The 24412-nt window shown below is 41.0% G+C and overlaps 1 protein-coding gene across 8 annotated transcripts in view; it reads right to left on the reverse strand.

Annotated features, from left to right (window-relative positions):
• NMNAT2 (nicotinamide nucleotide adenylyltransferase 2) overlaps positions 1-24412 on the reverse strand; it is a 200319-nt gene that overhangs the window by 138993 nt on the left and 36914 nt on the right. For 3 of the 8 annotated variants that reach the window (XM_021063806.2, XM_021063805.2, XM_021063808.2), the window contains exon 4: positions 11982-12124. The exons of 2 other annotated variants lie outside the window; for them this stretch is intronic. In XM_021063806.2, the coding sequence (XP_020919465.1) occupies positions 11982-12066 (85 nt within the window). In that variant the 5' untranslated portion in view covers positions 12067-12124. Of the gene's footprint in view, positions 1-11900; positions 12177-24412 lie in introns of those variants that run through there. 3 more of the 8 variants (XM_084977956.1, XM_084977957.1, XM_084977955.1) reach the window with 2 other exon arrangements.

The raw sequence follows: 24412 nt of genomic DNA on the forward strand, positions 1-24412 counted from the left end.
CAAACACCAGAAAATCATTCCCATTGTGAACACAGTCATTTGCTCAGTCAGCCAGAAAAATTACAATTATGAAATTGAAACTACATTTGCTGCTTAAATGAGTCTTTTTAGAGATTTAGTTTAGACTGAAAATTGTTCACTGAGGAGTTCCTCTGGGTAATGGACTTCAAATGCCCTTTACATTTTTAGAACCCTTTAAATTTGCTCCCCATTCCAACCCCCAGAGGTAGGTTATAGCAGTGGTAGGCAAACTTTTTCCATAAACAGCCAGAGAGGAGTAAATAGTTTAGGCTTTGCAGTCCAGACAGGTTTTGTCTCAACTACTCAACTCTATTGTGGTAGCTTAAAAATAGCCACGGATAATATACACGTTGAAGAAGTATGGTTGTGTGCTAATAAAACTTATTTATTGAATACTCATACTTTAATTTCAGAAAAGTTTCACATGCTACAAAATAGTCTTCTCCTTTTATATTTTTCCCACCATGTAAAAATGTAAAAGCTATTCTTAGCTTGCAAGCCACATCTGGCTGGCTGGCTGTAGTCTCCTGACCTCTGGGTTTTATCAATCACCCTATTTGCAAATGATAATACAAAGGTTAAAGGAGACAGCATATTCTCAAATCAATAGCAATTTAGTTTACAAAGTTCCATATATAGAGAAATCATGAAGCAACAGGAAAAACTGAGACATTTACCCACTCTTTATCTACATGATTCATAGCATGGGAAAATCATATATTATCTATAAACTTCGATTCCCTGGGGGCGTAACAAGTAAATAATTTTCAAACTGTGCTGAGCAAGACTGGTTCGTGGAAAATGAGGCAACGGTGACTCAAATTTACATGTTCAATACTTCATTATCTTTCTTAATTTTAATTTATAATGGGTAACAATCTCTGAGTTTTAAAAACTGCCTTATTTTAAACATCTTGTAGTTCTTTTGATGACCACACACTGCTGAGTATTTACCAGCACACAAATATATCAAAAGAAATATGAATAGTTACTGATGTAGCTTAATCTCACTGCTCCATGGAACAAGGGTGCACCTCTCTGTGGGTACCAGGATAAAGGGCTGAAAAAATGTTGAAGAAAAAAGCATTGGGAAACCCAACCCCCCACTGGAATGTCACTTATTCAAGGCTTTAAAATGATAAAATAATACATTTCAAAGTCACGGAAACATATAGCTTTATAGCTAGAGCAGAAATACACTTGGTCAAGACCTCGTGAATGGATTAGAACAGAAAACAAGTGTCAAAGAAAAGCATCTCCAATGGTCCTCACTCTTTAGACCACTAAGCCTAGGGACAAGAGAGCAGGCATGTGATGCAAATTCAACAAAATCATGGAAGATCAAACTAGAGTGAACTGAGTTCACCAAACCTGAGAATACTTGAACAACCATGAGAGGCCATTCCACTGAAGGACTAAATTTAGAACCCCGGTGAAAATACTTCCTATCAGAGAAATGCTTGTTTGTTTATTTGTTTAGGTGTAATTTCCCACTTATTTACTCCTTCAGTAGATTGTACAATGAACAACGGTTCCATTTCAGAATATATAAATATCTCTTAAAAGTCATGGGGGGAAGAAGCCCTCCATATTTAAAAGAGAGATATGGAATAATAACTTAAAAGGTCTAGATAAAATCATGGTGTCAGAACCCCAGCAAAGGGAACAGTGACATTTGGGATGCAGGCCTCACATCTGGAATGTACCCCTCAGCCTGTCACTAAAAAAGGGCTGGGTAAAATCTAAACTCTTGGGCACTGCCCGACCCCACCCCTGCCCAAACCTGTTTTATGGCTCTCTCATCTCTCGTCCCACCGGCACTCCAGTTATCCAGCAAGCTCCCTGGAGATCCCTTAACCTGCCGTGCTGTCTGGGGACTTTACACACACCCAGCTCTTGGCCCAGAGTGCCATTCTCCACCCTGTCCACTGGTCAGCTCCTACCTTCGAGCTCACTCTCACTAACACCTGCTCTGATGGCCCTCCCACCATGTCTAGAGTGACCTCTTTTTCCTCCACGCTCCCACTGTATGTCATTCTCTCCTCTTTACAGCACTATGACCTGAACTGCTGTATGCACTTTGTTTATTTCCTCTACAAAAGATGATCCCCCTGAGGCATAAGAAGGAATGCTTTTTTTTTTCCTTACCTACTATTCTTTTATTTATTTCTTTATTTTTAATTTTTTATTATAGTTGACTTACAATGTTCTATCAGTTTCTTCTGTACATCAAAGTAACCTAGACATATATATACATATTTTTTTCACATTATTCTCCATCATGAGGAAGGAATGCTTTTAACTTTCATATCCCTGAGGTCTAGCACAGAGCCTGAGGCACATTCATAACTCAATAAACATTTATTGAATGAATAAACACCCACTGAGTCCTCTTAAGATTCTACCCTACCTGCCACACACAAAAAAAATCTAGACTAGAGGTCAGGATGGTAGGTAATTCTAACACCTCATTCATTCACTCATTCAACATTTATTGAGTACCTACTATATGCCAGGCACTTTTCTAGCAGCCTGAAATACATTAGTGAACAGAGTAAACTAAGCTCCTTGTCCCTTAAGAACTCACATTCTACTTGGGGAGACAGACATTAAATAGTAAACATGATAGATAAAGAAATGACATGCTTTGTTAAGACAGGGCTAAGAGGAAAGGGGAAAAGTAGAGCATAATAAGGCGGGCTGGGAGTGTGTGTGCTGCTTTTTTAAATTATGTAATTAGAAGAGTAGGACCTGCCAAGGAGACAATGAGAAGGTTACATTTGGACAAAGACTTAAAAGAGTGAATTAGACATGGGGATACGTGGCAGAAGGGCACACCAGGCAGAGAGAGCATTCAGTGCAAAGACTCTACGGCCAAAACAAGGAGGTCAGTGAGGTCAGTTGAGAGTGAGGTGGAAAGAGGTGTTTTGAGGGAGGGAGAGGAAGGGGAAACATGGCAGATCAGGGAGGTCTTGTAGGTCATTAAAATGACTTTGACCCTGAATGACACAGGGAACCACTGGAGGATTCTGAGCAAAGAAGCAACATGATCTGACTTAGATGTGACTTACGGTTTATTTTATTTTATTTTATTTTATTTTTATTTTTTGTCTTTTTAGGGTCGAACCTGTGGCATATGAAAGTTACCAGGCTAGGAGCTGAATTGGAGCTGCAGCTGCCAGCCTACACCACAGCCACAGCAACGAGGGATCCGAGCCACATCTGTGACCTACCCCACAGCTTACAGCAACACTGGATCCTCAACACACTGAGTGGGGACCGGAGGAGGGGGGGACAGGGATTGAACCTGCAACTTCATGGATACTAGTTGGATTCATTACCACTGAACTACAATGGGAACTCCTGACTAACAGTTTAAAGGGACCGTATGGTTATTTTGTTGAGAATTAATATTGGGCCAAAGGTAGAAGCAAAGAGATCAGTTAAGAGGCTATTGCAGTTATGTAAGTGAAAGGGAAGAGTGACTTACATCAGGGTTATAGATGGAAAAAAGTGATTGATTGGGTATAGTTATATTTTGAAAATAGAGAGATCCAAAAACATTTGCTGACCTAGATGGGCTATGCAAAGAGGGGAGGATCAAGCATTCGTCCAAGGTTTTCGACATGAGCAAATGGAACAGAAGAAAAACTGTAAGTATTTAGCCTTATCCAGAGGCTATACTTCCCCCATCCTTGTACTGTCTGGTAAATATGAAATGAGGTCAGTATGGAGCAGCATAGTTACCCATGTCCAAGCGACATGATACAGAAAAAAAGAGCAGAAAAAGAGTGCTTTTTCGCTGCTACCACTTCCTGGAGTTGTCTCTGAGGCCTTCTCCTTGTCTACCTTCTCGTCTTACCCCCTTATTCTCCGAATTACAAGAATTTTCCTGGTTGGCTTACATGTCCAGAACTAAAGAGAATTATGCAACAGATTTAGTGGAAAACGGTTGAATGGGAGGAGAGTTTAAAGAAGCTCAAATGAGGTTAACTCCATTATTAAAATGATCATGAGGAAAGCGATGATGCTGGTCGTGTTTCTAATATTTGCCTTTGCTACAGAGTTCACAGAACATAGAGATGCTGTACAAAAGGAGGAGGCAGCCAATGCCGGGAGATGGCCTTAGTCATACCATGTAAGCCACTGGACATCTCTTTTTGGCTAAAATACTTCTGAGGCTACCTGCCAAACTGCCTTTTTTTTTTTTTTTTTTTTAAAAAAGCAAATGTGTTCCGCGCATTTAAATGCATATAATGGAAAACCTCTGGCAATGGAAAACTTCGTTCTTTGTAAACTGATGCTGCACTTATATAGAAAGAGATATGGAACATATCCATAAATAAAGTTGTGTAAGTCTCCATAAAATCCATTCCTATTTCTCAGCTCTTGGTCCATTAGATCAGATCCTTAAGAATTATTTTAAATGTCTTTGTTTAACCAAAATTTTGTGTTGCTGTGCCCATGGCAGGAGGAAGGTCCAGGGATCAAACCTAAGCCACAGTAGTGGCCTGAGTCACAACAATATTGTTTAAAAAAAAAAAAAAAAAAAAAAAAAAACTTGTGTTAAAAAATATTTTGGAATTCCCGTAGTGGCTCAGTGGTTAACGAACCCGACTAGTAACCATGAGGTTGCAGGTTTGATCCCTGGCCTCACTCAGTGGGTTAAGGATCTGGCATTGCTGTGATCAGACATGCCTCGGATCCCATGTTGCTGTGGCTGTGGCTTAGGCCAACAGCTGTAGCTCCGACTGGACCCATAGCCTGAGAGCCTCCATATGCCACGGGCATGGCCCTAAAAAGACAAAAAGACAAAAAAAAATTTTTTTTTAATGTGTTTCTTTGTGCCCTCAGGATCTTTCTAGAGCAATTCAGGATGATTCAAAAACCCTTTAAAAATGAACAAGAACTCTACTAGAAAGTGTGTATTTCACAGTATCATTAAATATTGATTATGTAACCACTACATATACAACACTGTATTGGTGGCTGAGAGGACAATGATATTATCAAATTTAAATGTGAATCTTTTTAAAGAAACACTTTCAAAACAGGGTTTTCATTCTCTTTCCTAGTCAGGCATAGCCTACTCCCACAATAGTTGCCTATCAAATGAAAGACAGCAGAAAGTATAGATTATTTGCCTAGTTTTGCATGTTCTTCCCATGTCTGGGGATTTCTCTGAATCAGAGAGAGATCCAGACTTGAGGATTGGCAGGTAATGTTTTTAGTTTAGGTTGCTACCACACTTTAGACTGTTCATTTGACTTGCTCTAAAACTGGAAATTTGCATAGAAATGTTTCTCTTGAGATTCATAACTTTTTTTTTTTTTTTTTTGGTCTTTTTTTTTTAGGGCCGGACCTGTGGCATACGGAAGCTACCCAGGATAGGGTTCCAATCAGAGCTGTAGCCGCTGGCCTATGCCACAGCTACGGCAACTTGGGATCCGAGCCACATCTGTGACCTACATCACAGCTCACGGCAATACCAGATTCTTAACCCACTGAGCAAGACCAGGGATCCAACCTGCGTCTTCATGGATAGCAGTCAGGTTCATTAACTACTAAGCTATGAGGGGAATTCTGAGATTCATAAAATTTTAAAGGACATTTCTACTAAGCAGTAATCTGAACTATTTCTTAAAAGTCAAACCAACCTCTTAATTCTGATAGTTTAAAGCATAAAGGCTTGGATATGCAGAATAAAATCAAGGAAAACAAAAGGAGGAGAGAAACTGAAAATTATTATTTCTTCATTTCAAAATTCTTAGAACATCAATGTTCTTGGTAATATCCTGTTCCTTGGTTTGGGATGAAATCTAGATGGGAGAGTTGCCTATCATAATTAGCTTGTGTCCACATGGGGCTCAGTCAATCAATTACGCAGGAGAAAGTAAATCATGACCAGTTCATGGGGTCAAAAATATCTAAATTTTCTTTTCCAGCCATTAGTCTCATGCCATGAGCAGACACAGCTCTTGTCAGAGAAACTACCATGAGTGATCTGTGAGTTTCCATTAGAAGGGCTTCAACTTGCCAGTGGATTAGAATTCCCACGTATCCACTTAAATATATTATTAGAGCCATCATCGCAGTGACAGGCAAGTTCTGGAATGGTTTTTTGAACTGGATCAATTGTTTCCAGTTTCACAGCTTCAGCATCACAAAAGAGTAAACTTTAGGTCTTTAATTTTCTCCCATCGTATACTTTATAAAAAAAGCTAGCAAGTCCTTTTTATCTTTTTATTTCCATAATGTTAATAAATTTTAATATATTTCTGGCATGAAGAATTTTGAATAATCCAACTGGAACCTTCTCAGAGATTTCATTAAAAGTTTCAAATGTCCCAGGCTATGGAGACTTTGAATTTAGGTATTTCCTTCTTTTGCACGGGTTAGAATATGTATTTCCAGAATTTCAGAGTAAGAAGTATGAATCTTCAGTTCCCTACCATACCCAACCCTTTTCTTCCAATGTTCATTATTCACCCACCTTGGATGGAAACCTACCAGCTAACCTGGACTACTCTGCCATCACCCACCCATCAAATCACCAAAGGATCTCTTTCATCTCCTAAATATTTTCAAATAAACTTACTCTCCATCCCAAATGCCACCAACCTGGGCAAGGTGTCAGTATTCTCTGACTCAAACTCTGTATTTTTTTTATTTATGATTTTTATTTTTCAAACTCTGTATTGTTGAAATACATGCCCAGCTGGTCGCTATATCTCCAACTTTGTCCTTCACCAATTTATATTCAAAATTAAATCATAACTTTAACAATATAATTATGATATCCCTTTACTAAAAACAAAAAACAAAACACACACACACACACACACACAATGTTTTCTCATTTTCCTTGGGATAAAATCTAAATTTTTTAACAAGACTTACAAGCCTTCATAGTTGATCAAATTTCCACCTAACTTTCCTATCTTGTTTCTCTTTCCCCTCCTTCCTGAGTCATCTTGAACTTGCTTTTGTTCTAATATGTCATGGCTCTCTGTCTCATCACCTCAGCCCTCATGCCGGTTGATTCTTACACCTGGAACACGGTTCTATACATTCATTAAAAAAAAAATTTATTCAATAACTATTATGAAGCAAAACTTGATATCTACAGCTATTATTACATTATACTATAACAGAGAGCCTATTCTCTGTTAGATACTAGGAAGTAAATTAGTGATTAAACCAGGAATGGCTTCTGTCCTAATAGAGCTTAAGGTCTAGCATGGAAAATAGGCATGAAACATATAAGATTAGAATTCTGGCATAGAAAGTATAAGGTGATGTGGGATCAAAATGTTAGGGTAACATACTTAACTGAGGAGTCCATTGGAGGTTCCCTGAGGAAGTACTGCTGAAGGTAAAATCTGAAAGATAAGTAGGAGCTAGTTGTGGTAACAGAAGAGTAGAGAAGGAGGAGGAGGAGGTGGGGGGAATGGTGGCAGAAATGTTCCAGCAACACAGTTAAATGGAAAACGTATGAGTACTAAGAGAGGAAACAGCTTTTCTATGTTATAACATAAGCATAAGATATTGGGAATGGATATCCTTACTGAATACATTTTGTTGGTGGTCTGTGTTGCAAAGGAATATAATTTATAAAGTTCTCATTACTTTTTTTTATAACTACGTTCAGATAGCTCCTCCTTTCATAGACGATGCTACAATTAAAGGAATTAAAAAAGCACCTTTGATGAGACTCTAGATATCAGAAAACTGGTTCCATTCTGACTTTTGCTTATGACCATGACTTACAAGTGACTTACACCTGTACCTCTGCTTTGTTATTCGTAAAAGGACGATGATAATATTATCCAGTTTAACTTATAGGATAGCATCAAATGAGATAGTGGTACAAAAAGTATAAGTACCTTACAAGTTAATGATCTTTTAAAAATATGCATTTCAAGCATACTAAACAGTTTCTCAATTTCAGACAGTTCTTTACATATGGGTAGCAACGCATTTTTCTTATGATTTCTAGTTGTAGCAGTAGGGGCTGCGTTTCCAATTCCACAAGTAGAGAGCCATCTTCATTGCCCTTTAAGAAAAAGAACTGGCTATGCCACTTTTTAAAAAAACCAGTTTTGGAGTTCCCATCGTGGCTCAGTGGTTAATGAACCTGACTAGTATCCCTGAGCACACGGGTTCTATCCCTGGCCTTGCTCAGTGGGTTAAGGATCTGGCATTGCCATGAGCTGTGGTGTATAAGCTGTGGTGTAGGTCACAGATGTGGCTTGGATCCTGCGTTGCTGTGGCTGTGGCTGTGGTGTAGGCTGGCAGCTGCGGCTCCGATTCGACCTCTAGCCTGGGAACCCCTATATGCCGCAGGTGCGGCCTTAAGAAGACAAAAAAAAAAATCAAAAACCAAAACAAAAAAACAAAACCCAATTGTTCAAAGCAAAAATATTTTAAATAGAAAAACTAGAAAATCCACTTATTTTGCAATCATAAGAAAACAGGACACATTTCTGCTGTGATCACAACCTTTAATTCCTTACTTTTTATGGAGAAGTTAATCTCATCAGTCTTTTCTTACTTTTCTGTTTAAACTTGCTATCTGATCTCCCTAGTGGCACCTTTATTGACAAATATGGCAAAAGAAATGCAAAGAAAGTTATGCTGAAATATAACCTCTACATACATACTTAATAACTAAGAATTTATATGTAAATAAAAACCCTTCCAGCATCATTTTATCTCCATATGTAATAGGGCAGACATGTTATAAAACACTGTTAGTTCATAGGTTTACTTTGCCAAAATCTTTTATTCATCTTTGAAAACATTTTAAGTTGCTTTTAAGTATATAGGTGTAAAATATCTCTCACAGCCACAAATAGAAATATTATCAATTCCTTTTTCAGAATAAAAGGACAAGCTCATTCTAAGATATTTTACAAATATTGAGAACTGTATAAGTACTATTTTACAGAGATGAAGAGTGAGTTTTTAGTTCTGAATGCCACTTCTCTTTTTTTTTTTAATAGTCTCTTTTTTTCTTGGGTAAGCAACTGGGTTTCAAAGTACAGGAGCTCTATTAAAGGTGTCCAATTTCCAAGTCTGATTAAGTCTTTAAAAAAATTTTTTTTCTATTACAAATTTCAGACATCTTTAAAAAGTTAGATAATTTTATTGAATTAATTATTTCTGTATTAGGGAGAAAATTTTAAAAGCCATTTAAAAGGAGAAAATAGTTCACGGGTGACTGGTTTCTTTAGAGTTGGGGAAAAGCTCTTAAGGAAATGCATATTTAGGAATCTCATTTAGTTGATGGCCAATTTAATTCTAATGTCTGTATATATGTTTGAAGGAAATAGAGTTCATGGAATTATGCAGTCAGATTAGTGAGTACTTGTTTCTGCCTTTGGTACAGTGCAATGGCCTATTCAAGAAGAATGAGAAATGTGGGGTTCAAGTCTCAACTCTGCCACCCACTTTCCTTGTCACTTAAGCCACTTAAGAAAGCCACTTAGCCTCTGAACATCAGTTTCTCATTTGTAAAATGGAGATAATGATGCCTTTCTTGTAAGCTTCTTATTAGGAATAAGTGACATAACACAATGAAAATGCTTTGTAAATCAGAAGCTGCTCTACAAAAATAAATTACAAAACTTACCACTAGCTCAAAGATTCCCATAAGAGATTCTACAAAAAAATATTTAAGAGGTATTTTGTGTTCTTGTTCTTTTCAGTGTATATGTGCTAAATCCCTCATTAGGTTATAAGCTGCTTAAAGCCACAGTGACTACACCATATCCTCTTCCCATGCTGCTCTCTGGATTACACATAACTAATGGATGCTCAAAAGGCTTTGTTGACAGATAGTCCCTCCTCTTCCTCAGTTCCAGTATCAAGCAAACAGTCACTGCTGTCAAAAAGTCTTTCACCCACTCTATGTGTAAACCTCTCTGCTGTAATCTACATCTATTTCCATATAGTCTGTCCTCTAAACTCATGGGGTATTGGCACATCAGCATAACCTAACAAAAACCCTTATCACTGTTTCCCAACTCTCTTTAGCTACAAGACAAAATCCTTAGTTCTCAATCTGAATATACCCCTCCTGCAATCCAGGAGGAATTAAGTACATCCTTATCCCCAGGAAGAAAGGAGGAGTTCCTGATGGCTCACTCAAGATCCCTAGAGCCAAGGAATTCCAGAGGAAAATCCATCCCTGTCTGGGCAGCTGAGAAGAATAAAATACATCAACATAAAATGGCTAGAGGGAATACGGATGGAGAAGAAAAAACGGATGGGGGGAAAACACCAGAATAAAAGGAAAGTGAAAGGAGAGTGTTCCCAGGGCACCGATATTCCCTTAGAAGGCTGATGAGATGGCCTGGTCTACCCCAGTGCTTGAACAAAAGTCTTTTATAGCTAAGTTGGCAACAGATCCTAATACAACACTTTTAAAAGCAAAGGTATAGTGTGGAAGAGATGGTTACCTCAGTCTCCTTCTTTGGATCTTATAAATGTGCCCATTTATCTGAGTTGTGCTCTGCTCAGAGTAGTTCTATATTCTTTTCATGAGGTTTCTAATAAAGGTGCCCACTTCAGGGCACCTTTTTCGATTAAAGAGAGGAATATTTTTATTCTAAGTCACCTCGCCCAGTCTTTAGCCAATATGATGTGGCTTTCATTCAAGAGCCTTAGGAGGGCCCACGCAATCTTCAGGCTCAGGGTAAACACGTGTGCCCGCAGCCAGGTCCGGCGCACCCTCTGTTTCAGCACCGCTGTCTCCGGATAGCGCCCTGCTGGCCCGCCGGGTCAAGGCCTTCCGCCACTCACTCACCACCCCCGGCCATTCACTCTCCTCTTCTCGTTTTCCTCAGTGCCAGAAAAAAGCACCCCAACTTCTAACTTCTCCCCATTTCCTGCTTCTAAAGTGACCTCCGTGTCCCTCTCTCAGGTCCAAGAACCCCCGTCGCCTTTGGGTGCTCCTGGAGTAGCTGCGAAGCCTCGTCGTATACCCACTGCTGGCCCAAGATCTCGACAGGCAGCGATCACCTTTCCCTTGCCCCTGCTGAATCCCAAACCAGCAGGCACAAGCCCTCGCTCGCTCCCTCTCTCTCTTCGCCCCAAAGCCTCCTTGAAAAAAACGCGCGATGATGCACCCTCCCCACGCCCCAACACACACACACACACACACACCACACGCACGCAAGCCGCAAGCCTTACGGGTGCCATCGCTGCCCTGGGCAGAGCCTCAGCCAACTTGGGCCCGGATTCTCCAACACCGGCTCGCAAAGGGCTGCCCGCAGCGACCGCCCCGCCCCCTCCCTTTCCCAGGCGGCGGGGCCGGGCGGCCAAGCCCGGGCCCCCGCCCCCTACCTCCCACCCCCACTCTCACTAAGCCGTCCACCTCGCGCAGGCAATAGCGGTACACAGCCCTCACACATTTGCCCCTGGGCCGCCCGAACCATCAGCCAAACCCTAAACGAATCTCCTTGAAGCCCAGCCCAGTTGGCGGTGTGTGTGTGTGTGTGTGTGTCTCCGAAGCATATACACCATTAACTCTTTTGAGCTTTCAGCCCAACCTAAACAAACAGCACGTTATCTCCAACCTCCTCCTCCCTTGTCAGAGCCCCAACCTCTGCCCTTATCCCGATCCTCATCGGCCAAGTACCCAAACCACCGCACCCTAGTTCTTGAACCTCGACCTCCCACCCGACCCAAACCAACACTCCCCTCTGGTCTCTCCCCTCCCCCACCCCTTGGCCCCCAGCGAGCGGGGTCTGGCCGGAGCGAGTGACGCCTCGGAAGCGCTGTCTGTGTCCCCTCCCCGGAGCCCAGAACAGAAGGGCTGACCCCCCAGCGGCGGGATCAGCCCGCGCACCCCTCCGTTGGGGTACTCGCCCTACCGTCACACGCCCTGGAATACACAGGTGCCGGGGAAAGGAGAGAGGCGGAAGCGGTCTCCGGGGGTGGGCGGGAGGACTCACCGAACATCTGAATGTGCCCTTTGGTGATGGGATTGAAGCTGCCGCAGGCGAGCAAGATAACGTGGGTCTTGGTGGTCTCGGTCATTGCGAGTAGGTCCCTCGCGCTGTCCAGGGGTCGCCTCTCTTTTTGTGTCTCGATATGTCTGCAGAGGGAGAAAGGAAGGCGAGGCTCCGGCGGTGGATGCTGTGGACTCCAAGGAGCCGCTCCAGACGCAAACCGCGTCACTCCCCGCCTCCCCTTAACGCTTGCAGTTCCGGCAAGATCCGTGGCTGCTTTTGTATTGCTCTGCTCCGTCCTCTTTTTCTTTCTAGCGTCTTTCCGGTCTCTCGTCCAGGTCTCCCTCTCCTCCCTTTCTCTCATCTTCACCCCACCCCACCCCATCATGCTCTCTGCCTTAGTGCTTATATACAAGTCATGACATGGTACCCAAGTCTGGAACCCTGAACACTAACAGCATGGTGTTAGCTCTTTCTCTTATCGCTTTCTGATTTAGTTTTCCTCCCTCATTCTAACATTTTTCTGTCCACATCTACTTTCTCTGACATTCCCAACTCCAACACTGTTCGATTTTAAGAATTAAATTTTTTTAAGTGAGAAATGACAATTGTTCATTTCAGGAATATTTATTTCCGCTTGTCTTTCCCCATTTATCTCATGGTTGTGAACTATTGAACTGAGTCCAGAGCTTGACCTAGCAGTTGCCAAGAAATAGGGGGAAATTGAGTCCTTCTCCTGGCATACTGCTCCCTTTTGTGGGTTGAAGCAATGGTATTGGACTGAGAACACAGATGCAGCAGAGACAGAAAAGCTGTATTAGAAAACTCTTGTGATCTTACCTAAGCTATCAAAGTTGAGACAAAGATTTATCCATTCAACAAGTGTTTCTTGAATGCTCACAATGTATTAGGCTCTGTTGTAAATCCTAATGATAAAGCAAAGTCCCTGTCTTCATCAAGTTTACAGTCTACTGGAAGAAGGTAAGACAATAAACAAACAGAGAAGGAAAACATTAGATGGCAATTGTGCAATGCACAGTAAGTGAATGCAATTCACTCTGACAGAACAATGCGTGAATGGAAGAGAGGGGACCATTTGGAACGAAGAAGTTAAGGAAGGCCTCTCTGGGGCAGTGAAATTTAAACGGAGACCTAAATGACAAGGAGTTGCTAGTACAAATATTCTGGGGAAACGAAGGGCTTATTGTGCGCCTAGAAATGAATGAAGGCCAGTGTGACTGGAAATGGATGAATTATGGGAAAAATGCTACGAGTGAAGATGGGACTGGTGGTCAGGACCTAATCAAGTAGGGCTTGTACGCTGGGGTAGGGTTTGGATGTTTTTCTAAGAGGAATGACTTAGAGAGGAATAACAAAGGAAACCACTGAAGCTTTCAGGCAGGGAAGTGATAAGTAATTTACTTTGTTTACCTTTTTTTTTTTTTTTTTTTTTTTTTTTTAGGGCCACTCTTTCAGCATATGGAAGTTCCCAGGCTAGGGGTCAAATCAAAGCCACAGCCACGCCAGATCCGAGCCGAGTCTGCGACCTACACCACAGCTCAGGACAATGCCCAGATCCTTAACCCACTGAGAGAGGCCAGGGATTGAACTTGTGTCCTCAGGGATACTAAATGGATTTGTTACCGATGAGCCACAATGGGAACTCCAGTAATTTACATTTTTATAAGATCACTCTGGCTGCTAGGTGGAAAATGAGAAGGCAAGAAAAGCATTTAGGAAATCCTGCTGGTAGTCTAGGCAGGTGGAGTTATCTTTGGATGGGGATTTACAGAGGTGAAGCTAATGAGAAGCAAACGGTCTCAGAATAAGTTCCGAGGATAAAGCTTACAGTCTTTGCAGATGGATTGGATGTGGAGGATAAGGGAAAGAGAAAAATGTAGACAATGTTAAGAAATTTGGCTTAAATAAATGAGTGGACTGAGAGTGAGAAAGATGGGGAAGAAAGCTTCAGGGACAAACAAGTATTCTATTCGGATACAACAGATAGACCTAAAAATTTGAGGATTTTTTTAAAATGGCCTTTAAAAAAACTGATATATCATTGACACATACCATTGTATTAGTTTTAGTTACATGTAATAATAACTCTAGACTTAGAGATCTACAAGTACGAATAGTTACATTGCTTGGGCTTCAAGATTCTTGGGTATATTTCTACCCTATTTTAGTGGGTTGTCACTGTTTCTCATTTAAGAGCATGTAGTAGGTATAGAGTAAATATTTGTTCAATTAGGCTGAACAGCAAATCAATCCTAATATGCATAAAGTTTCTGATTTAAAGACTAGTCCTAAGAGTTGATGTTTATTTGTTATGGGGTTTGTATCTTCCCTGACATGGAATGCAGATTAGTAGGGTAGAAGAGCAGAAGATGATGACTCGAGTGTAAAATTCTGATACTTACTAGCTGGGCAATAAATATTTATTGAATGTCTGCCATGTGCCAGGCACTTGATTTAGAGGCTGTGAACAAAACCAAATCCCTGCTTTAATTTAGTTCACATTCTAGAGGGTAAAGCAGACCACAAAAAATAAAATAAAATAAACATAATGGTAATAGATATCATAAAGAAAAATAAAGCTGGGTGAGAAGAAAAGGAAAAGGTAGTCCTCCTTTATCTAAGGTGGTTAGAGATGGCCTCCCTGATAAGATAGGATCTGAGCAGGGATCTTCAAACATAAAGAAATGTGTTATGTGAATATATGGGGAAGAACGTACCTGGCAGAACAGTAAGTGCAAAGAGCCTAAGAAGCAAGAGTGTTTGGGAGTCTCCAACAAGTGCACCTGCATCGCTGGAGAAAGGAAAGCAAAGGAAGTGTAGGACAGAGCAGATAGGGCATCAGAGGCCCTGGTTAGGGCTTTGGCTTTTTCACTGAGAGAGACAGAAAGTCACGGGAGGGTTCTGAGTGGAGAAGTGACATGAGCTACTTATACTTGAAAAATATCATTTTGGCAGGAAATACAAACTTTGGAGTCAGCAGCATAGTTTTATATTTAAATCCATAGGATTAAATGAAGTCACCTAGGGAGTAGTGTACCTACATACATACATATGTACCTAAATATGTATAAAATTCAGTGCTGAGGTACACCAAATTAGAAATAATAGCTAATATCCATTGAGTAACAGTAGAAGCCCAGGCATTATAAGCTGTTCGTAGATGTTAATTCATTTAACATTCACCATAATTCTATGGATTCAAATACTTTTATCCCCTTTTAGAGAGAACACAGAAATGAAATAAGTGGTCCAAATAAGTATGGAGCCAGATTCAAACCCTGGTAGGTAGCTTTGACTGAAGGCCCTGCTGTTGATCCAAGGCTACTTCCTTGTCTTGTTTCAACGCTATGCTATACAGGCATACCTTGTTTTATTGAGCTTCACAGATACTACATTTTTTCAAATTGAAATATGTGGAAACCCTGAGTTGAGCAAGTGTATCTGCATCACTTCAGGTCTCTGTGTCACAGTATTTCAAACTTTTTCATTACTATTATGATTTTTATGGGGATCTGTAATCAGTCCTCTTTGATGTTACTATGGTAGTTGTTTCAGAGCACCATGATTCACACCATATAAGACGGCACACTTCATGTGCAGCAACATGGGTGGAACTAGAGAGTCTCACACTAAGCGAAGTAAGTCAGAAAGAAAAAGACAAATACCATGTGGTATCACTTATATGTGGAATCTAAAATATGGCACAGACGACCCTATCCACAAAACGAAAAGAGATCATGGACATGGAGAGCAGACTTATGGTTGCCAGGGGGGAGTGGGGAGAGAGTGGGGTGGATAGGGAGTTTGGGGTTGGTGGATGCAAATGGTAACATTTGGAATGGATGAGCAGTGGGGTCCTACAGTACAGCACAGGGAACTTTGTGTGACTGGGTCACTTTGCTGTACAACAGTAATTGAAGAAACACTGTAAATCAACTATAATTTTAAAAACTGAATTTAAAAAATGGCAAAGTTAATGGATAAATGTTTGTGTTCTGACTGCCCTACTGACCAGCTGTTCCCCCATTGTTCTCCCTCTCCTTGGGCCTCTATTTTCTGAAATACAATGATATTGAAATTAGGTCAACCAATTCAATGTTGCCTTCTTAGAGTTCAAGTGAAAGGTAGGGTCAATTGATGTAGCAAACTCCACTGCTGTCTTATTTTAAGAAATTGCCCGGCTCAGATCCTACACTGCTGTGGCTCTGGTGTAGGCCAGTGGCTACAGCTCCGATTTGACCCCTAGCCTGGGAACCTCCATACGCCATGGGAACGGCCCTAGAAATGGCAAAGAGACAAAAAAAAAAAAAAAAAAAAAAAAAAAAAAAAAAAAGAAAGAAAGAAAGAAATTGCCACAGCCACCTCAACCTCCAGCAACCACCACCTTAATCAGTCGGCAGTCAGCAGCATCTAGGCAAGACCCTCCACCGGCAAAAAGACTACCACTCACTGCAGGCACAGATGATGGTTATCATTTTTTAACAGAAAATGTATTTTTTAAAATAAGGTATGGACATTATTTTGGTATGGACATTGTTTCTTCTAGATATAGTGCTATTTCAAACTTAACTGATCACAGTACATTGCAAATACAAATTTTACATGCTCTGGGAAACCAAAAAGTTCATGTTACTCACTTTATTGTGATATTCATTTTATTGTGGTAGTCTGGAACCAAACCTGCAATATCTCTGAGGTCTGCTTAAATTAAGAGCATTCATAAAAATGAAGATAACTACACCTATGAGGCCAAAGAGGTGTGAAGATTACCAGTGATGTACGTAGAACACCCAGCCTGTAATAAATGACCCCTACTTATAAATAAGAAAATGGAACTTTGTAGCAGAGGTTTGAAGAACAGACTGAGAATTGCCTTTCCAAGTCTTCAGGTTTTCCCTTCTTTATCCAGGAAAAATGGAAGAATGGGCAATAAAATTCAGTGTAACTTGCTGGAATGACTGATTGGACACTCACTCAGCTTTATGAGTTAATTGTAATCAAAAGAGAGAAAAAATGTCCAATTCAATATCCCTGCACAGAATAGTGATCAACAAATATTTACTGATGAATTAAGTATAAAACTCTTTTTTACCAGTCCAGTGCCCAGAGAGTAACAACAAAACATGAATTTGTAATACAATTCAATAAATATGTTTTGGTTTTCTAGGGTATGTCTTAAGTAATAGTTTAAATTCCGTAAATTAGAGTAATTGGTTTTGATTCTGTCTCTTGTAATTTTCTTTGTGTTTATCTCTATTTGAGTATTTTCAAAGAGGGCTCTGGAATTAGCATAGAAAAACATAGAAGGCAAATCCTGGTTCTGCCACGTGCTAGTGTGCTAGTCGTTTGGCTTTGCGGAAGTCATTCACTGCTAAGACTGGAGATACAGTGGTCCACCCTTATCCTGGTTTCAATGTCTGAGGTTTCAGTTACGCATGGTCAACATCAGTCTGAAAATATTAAATGGAAAATTCCAGAGATAAACAATTCTTAAGTTTTAAATTACATGCTGTTCTGATGAGCATGACGAGACCTCACACTCTCAGGCTCCTTCCTGCCCAGATCCCCAACCATCAACATAGTCTGTTCCTGATATCCAACCACAGGCATTGTCATGGCTGGATGATCAAGGATCACCCAAAGCAGATGATCCTCCTTCGGACAAATCCTCAGGTCAGTAGTCGCCTAATGCTACGTTATTTGTCTCATTTCATTTTGTCGTGTAGGTGTCTCACCATCTCACATCACCATAAAAAGGGTGAGTACAGTACAAGAAGAAATTTTTGAGAGAGAGAGAGAGAGAGGGAGGGAGACCACGTTCACATAACTTTTATTCCAATAAATTATTGTTGTTGTTCTATGTTATTACTGCTGTTGTTAATCTCTTCTTGGGCCTAGTTTATAAATTAAACTTTATCATAGGTGTTTACATATAGAAAAAAAACATAGGATATAGAGGATTCATTACCGTCCCATTTCAGGCATACACTGGGGATCTTGGAACCTATCCTCCATTGACAAGGGGGGGACTACGGCACTACAATGCCCTGTGTACCTTACAGGCATTCTATATAGATCAAATAAGACCATGTGTGAATAAATGAGGGTTTTTTTTTTAAGGCATATTATCAGCTTTAGGTCAAACTCCATAGCATTACATACAAAATAACCATTGCTTTTAAGTGTTTAGCTATTTCCATTGATGGCTTTGTCAAAGATGTTTCTGGGAGTTCTAATCTTAGAGGGTAATGGCTTTGGGAATGTGCCAATAGTGTATATATCAGCCAATGAAAACAAATAGCCCAAAATTGTGGCTCAGCGGGTTATGAACCTGTCTAGTATCCATGAGGATGCAGGTTCGATCCCTGGCCTCACTCAGTGGGTTAAGAATCCAGCATTGCCGTGAGCTGTGGTGTAGGTCGAAGGCACAGCTCGGATCCCACATTGCTCTGGCTGTGGAGTAGGCGGGGAGTTGCAGCTCTGATTGGACCCCTAGCCTTGGAACTTCCATATGTCTTAGGTGTGGCCCTAAAAAGAAAAAACAAAAAGGAAAACAAGTAGCCAAAACCATACTCACAACAAATTTGTTCTCAATGAAGATTCCAAGGCTGGTTCATAAGATATAGAAATAGGAATGTCAATCCTTGCATAATACATGTACCATAATATATATAGTGATCTATTCTCAGGGCGCTTATTTTAACTTAGGTAATAAAATTTGGTCCAATATTTCAACTTTCCAACAGCTGGGTAATTGCTTTAAGCTAAAAAGGAACCTGAGTCATTTTCCCACAGCCTAAACCTTGCAGTCTACTCCAGCCAGTTCAGTTCCACATGGCTCAAGGCAGACAGTCCAACCCAGAACCTTCCCTGCTGTAAATACTTGTTCTAAAGAGCAAACTTAAGTTGACTATTGGGTCTGATTTGACATGTGCATATGTCAAGTCTAGCAGAGTGGATATGTATGCTCACTTATCTCCCTATTTACCCAGACCAGATAAATCATCCATTTGCATCACCAATCAGGTTAAAACTATTCCATGTTTATGAAGCTGGGTTTCAAAGTAATATTAGGAATCATTCTTTACAGGAAGAACACAAAGTCACATAAACAAATGTAGCTCTGCTAGTTCCTGGGATCAAGTCAGATATTGAATATTTATTTCATGTTTTCCTAGTAGAAGTATTATGTGGAGAAAAACCATGACTTGGAATTCTCCTCAGTTATCTACATTTGTATAGTTCTCTCTCCTTTGCTTCCTCCACTTCTCTTCAAGATAGACATCTTCAGGGATACAGCTAAAGAGATTGGCAATACGCTTCCGTCTTCCTCACAAAGAAATGTTTTTACATTTGTAGGGTGAAAATGTCTCTAAGATTAAGCCCCTCCTTCCTCCAGCTCTAAATCCAAATCTCACTTAGATTTATAATTCTTCTAATTATTCTAATAACATTTCAAAACTGAAAGACATTTCCAAATTTTATTTTATTTTTGCTTCTTAGGGCTGCACCCGCGGCATATGGAGGTTCTCAAGCTAGGAGTCTAATTGGAGCTGTTGCTGCTGGCCTACGCCAGAGTCACAGCAACACGGGATCCGAGCCGCGTCTGCAACCTACACCACAGCTCACAGCAACGCTGGATCCTTAACCCACTGAGCAAGAGGCCAGGGATCGAACCCGAAACCTCATGGTTTCTAGTCAGATTCATTTCCACTGCACCACGATGGGAACTCTGTATTTCCAAATTTTAAAACACGATTATCAACTAGAAACATATCAATACTATTGGCACCAGAGTGAAACAAAAAAAGTAACCAATAAGCATTATATACCATTAAAAATAACAAATTTCTTCAATTAACTCAGATACCTGCTGATTTGTTTATCACGGAGGATAAAGGTTTATTTCTGATAATGGGGGAGGGTCATGTACAAATTATTACTTTCATCATGAGGCTGAAGATCTCACTGCTTATCATAAAGTTTTCCCAAGAGAAATGGGAGATAGAAAAATCAGTTCAAACAGACTTAGCAAGAAGTATAATTGATTAAGAAGTAAAAGAATTCCCTGAAATGACATCTGAGAGTATCTCTGCCTCCCTCCGTTAAGTCACCCAAATGGAAAACACATTAGGCTCAAGGGAGCATTAAATAAAGGACAGAGAACTTAAAATACAAAATATTTTTTCCATTACATCAATACCTCGCAATTTGGTTAAGTCAGGTATTACTTAAAATTTCAATCCTATGACTTTCCAAACTTAGTAGATATAGAAAACAACAGTCAGAGTTCTACTTTAAATACCTCAAGCGGCAGTTCCTGCCATGGCGCAGTGGTTAACGAATCCGACTAGGAACCATGAGGTTGTGGGTTCGATCCCTGGCCTCTTGCTCAGTGGGTTAAGGATCTGGCGTTGCCATGAGCTGTGGTGTAGGTCGCAGATCCCGAGTTGCTGTGGCCCTGATGTAGGCTGGTGGCTACGGCTCCGATTAGACCCCTAGCCTGGGAACCTCCATACGCTGTGGGAGCGGCCCTAGAAAAGGCAAAAAAAAAAAGAAAAACCTCAAGCATACATCAAAATTAAACTCCCTCATGAAAACCAGGCCCAGGAGCTAGAGGAGGAATGACAGAGAGGGTGAGACATGAGACATTACTTCTAAGATGGCTCTAGAGAAGTAGCTCAGATCAAAAGATTATCCTGGGAGGTCATGTATAGCATGGCAACTATAGTTAAGGATACTATTTGCATATTTGAAAGTTACTTAGGAGAGTAGATGTTAAAAGCTCTCATCGTAGGAAAAAAGTTCTTTGTAACTATGTATGAGGATGGGTGTTATCTAGACTGATCATTTTGCAATATGTATAATCAAATCATTATGCTGTATAGCTGAAACTAATATAACGTTATAGGCCAATTATACCTCATTAAAAAGGCTACCTGGGAGTTCCCACTGCTGTATAGCTGGTTAAGGATCCAGCGTGGTCTCCGCAGCAGTGCAGGTTTGATGCCCTGGCGCCGCTCAGTAGATTAAGGACCCAGTGTTGCTGCAGCTGTGGTGCAGGTCACAGCTGTGGCATAGGTCGCAACCTGGGAGGTTCCATATGCCACGCGTGCAGCCAAAAAAAGACTATCCTAATGAGAGAGTGGATGGTGATCACTAAACTACACCGCAGAATTTGAAGGTCACCAAAGCAAAAGCAGATAGACTCTCCACTCCATCTTTTATTCCATGTGGTCCTGAATACGCAGTACTAATATCGCCACAGCGTTAAAAAACTAGCATGGGATATTTGCATCTAAAGACCACTATTACAGCACTGATCTGTTACCTAAGAAAATAAGTTTCTTGAAGAATTCTTGTTTCCTAATTTATTTATTTTTAATTTTTTTTTTTTTAATTTTTAGGGCCCCACCTGTGGCATATGGAAATTTCCAGGCTAGGCTATGAATCAGAGCTGCAGCTGCTGGCCTACACCACAGCCACAGCAGTCAGATCTGTGCTGCTTCAGTGACATGCACCACAGCTCATGGCAAAGCCAGATCCTTTAATGCACTGAACTAGGCCAGGGATTGAACCTATCTCCTCATGGGCACTCGTAGGGGTCATTACCATGGAGCCACAATAAGAATTTCCTTGTTTCCTAATTTAAATAAAGAAGTGAATAGGAGTTCCCATTGTGGCTCAGTGGTAATGAACCCAACTAATACCCATGAGGATGCAGATTTGATCCCCTGGCCTCATTCAGTGTTAGGTTAAGGACCCAGTGTTGCTGTGAGATGTGGTGTAAGTCGCAGATGCAGCCTGGAGCCCATGTTGCTGTGGCTGTGGTGTAGGCCTGCAGCTGCAGCTCTGATTAGACCCCTAGCCTGGGAACCTCCATATGCCTCGGGTGTGGCCCTAAAAAGAAAAAAAAAGTGAATAAAGCAAGACAAAGGAAGCGGAAGGATGGTGTGGGGGGGAACACCGTACTTTCCAGACAATTACTTCCTAAATAACTTCAAAATTGTTCCGGTTTTCTTTACCTTTCTGCTACTTTTAAGCTTCAGGCCACCTTTCTCTATAATTACTGAAGAATTCTGGCTGGACTTCCTGCCAATAATCTTTCCCTTCTCTAAGCCATTTTTTATATTCTACCCCAAAGGGATATTTCTACAGTATAATTCAAATCATATCATCCTCTGGCTTTGAATCCTTCCATAGCTTTCCAGCGCCCTCAGAATACCATCCAAAACTCCAGTCTAACAAGTCCCCTTATGATCTGGCTCCTAATTGCCCCTACGTCTCACCCTATTCCCTTTACTCCAGCCTCACTGGACTCTTCCAGGCATTAAATGTGGCATGCTCTCTCCTAGTCAGCAAATGCCAAACCTGAATCTACTTAATTTACTTGTTGAGGCTTCTGTAAGCCTTGTAGGTCTGAGTTAATGCCTCTCCTCACAGCATTATCATAGTATTTTGCACTGTGATTGCCTTTCGATTTTCTCACACTCCTCACCACCGTTTATTCAGACCCTACCATGTGTGTGCTTAGCGCTCTGCATATATTATCCCATTTAAGGTTCACTGACTCTCAGTTAAGTAGGTTCTTTGATTATATCTTACATAAGAGGAAACCGAAACTTGTCTAAGTTAAGTAACTTGATCAAGTCCACACAGCTAATAAGTAGGGAAGGCAGGCTTGGAACCTGGGCAACCAACCTGACACTTATAGTACCCAACTCGCCCTGAACCTCCATGAGAGCAGGAACAGCTTCTATCTTGTTCACCATTACATTCCCAGAGACTGTCACAGTCTGGTAGCCAGCAAGGGCTCAAAAACTAAAGGGTTCATAGATGTGGAGTGACTTGTGCCTATGGCTGACCCCCTTCTATGCATAATTTTTAAAATTCCTATTCTGAGTTGGATGACTGTTTTTTTTGTTTTTGTTTTTTGTTGTTGTTGTCTTTTTCTAGGGCCGTACCCATGGCATATGGAGGTTCCCAGGCTAGGGGTCGAATCAGAGCTGCAGCCACCAGCCTAGGCCACAGCCACAGCAACATGGGATCCAAGCTGTGTCTTCAACCTACACCGCAGCTTGCGGCAATGCCGGATCCTCAACCTACTGAGCGAGGAATTGAACCTGCAAGCTCACGGTTCCTAGTCGGATTTGTTAACCACCGAGCCACCAGGGGAACTCCGGATGTCTTTAAAAAACTAAAAAAAGGACTGCCCCCAAATGAATCCTAACAGGTATTTATTTGCAAAGCCTATAAGATCTGTGTATCTTTTCTTCCTCTCTTCTCTAAAGTTCTCTTGTAGACCATGGTTGTATTGTTTATTCTGGAAGGGAAAAAGTCATTCCCTAGTAACCTGTTCAAGGCTGTCAGCTGGAAGTAGACATGCATTCTCCAAGCCCTCTTTGCAGGTCCCTGAACTTTGGGATCTGGCAAGTTGGTAACAACATTTCTCAGGCTCCCTTGCAGCCAGACTTCTGGATGCTAATTACATTCTACCAGGGGGATGCCCTTGTGTGAGCTTTGGAAGGCCAAAGTGAGGTGAAAGCCGTCTTACTATCACTCCTGCTGCTAAGCAACACTGTTGACGTGTGTTTGAAGCTAGAACCTAAATTCCAGGAGTCTCCAAATTCTAGTCACCAAAATCATGGGTGCTGAAGGGCAGTCTGGCAGCTGACCTCTGGACGATGGCTGTCCTGGTGTGCCTGTGAAGTCCAGAGTCCTGCGGTGGCCCCTAACTTCGGTTTCTTTAGCTCTCCCTGTGTAAACACTTAGCCCCTTGTTTTTGATCCCTTTTTGGCTTAAAATACCTAGAGTTGTTTCTGTTTCCTGAATTGAAACCTACCTGACTCATTGCCTTAAATGCTGTATCTAGCTGTACCCACTTTTTGCGTAGGCAAGAGCAAATTATATGTAAATGTAGTTATTTTGGAGATGTAAATATGCAATGAATAAGAAACTGACAGGAATTAGAATAATGGGTGAAAGAATTATAGGTTTTGTGTGTGTGTGTGTTTCCCAAGTAGGGGAAGGGAGATGTTCAGAAGGATGAATCAAGCAGAAGGATGACTGGGAAAAGAGAGAACGAAAGATAAGTGGAGAACCCTAGGGTTCTACAGGGCCACAGCAGTAGAATAAATAAGGTTATTATGAAGAACTTGACCCAATAATTGTTTACATGTATGGATCTATTTGGAGCTCACAGTGCTCTCACCTAAGTTCTTCTATTTGATTCTTACAAAAAATGATGCTGTGAATGAAGCATTTACAGGCTCTGCTATGGATTTTTTTATATGAGGAAAGAAAGCAAGGCTCAGGAATTTTTTTTTTTTTTTCTTTTTAAGGCCATATGGAAGTTTTCAGGCTAGGGGTCAAATTGGAGCTACAGCTGCCAGCCACAGCCACAGCCACACAGG

Source organism: Sus scrofa, chromosome 9, assembly GCF_054392235.1.
Source record: "Sus scrofa isolate SSC_HxYL_T2T_F1_AM1 chromosome 9, Sscrofa_HxYL_maternal_Yorkshire_Landrace_v2.0, whole genome shotgun sequence".
Lineage (NCBI taxonomy): Eukaryota > Metazoa > Chordata > Mammalia > Artiodactyla > Suidae > Sus > Sus scrofa.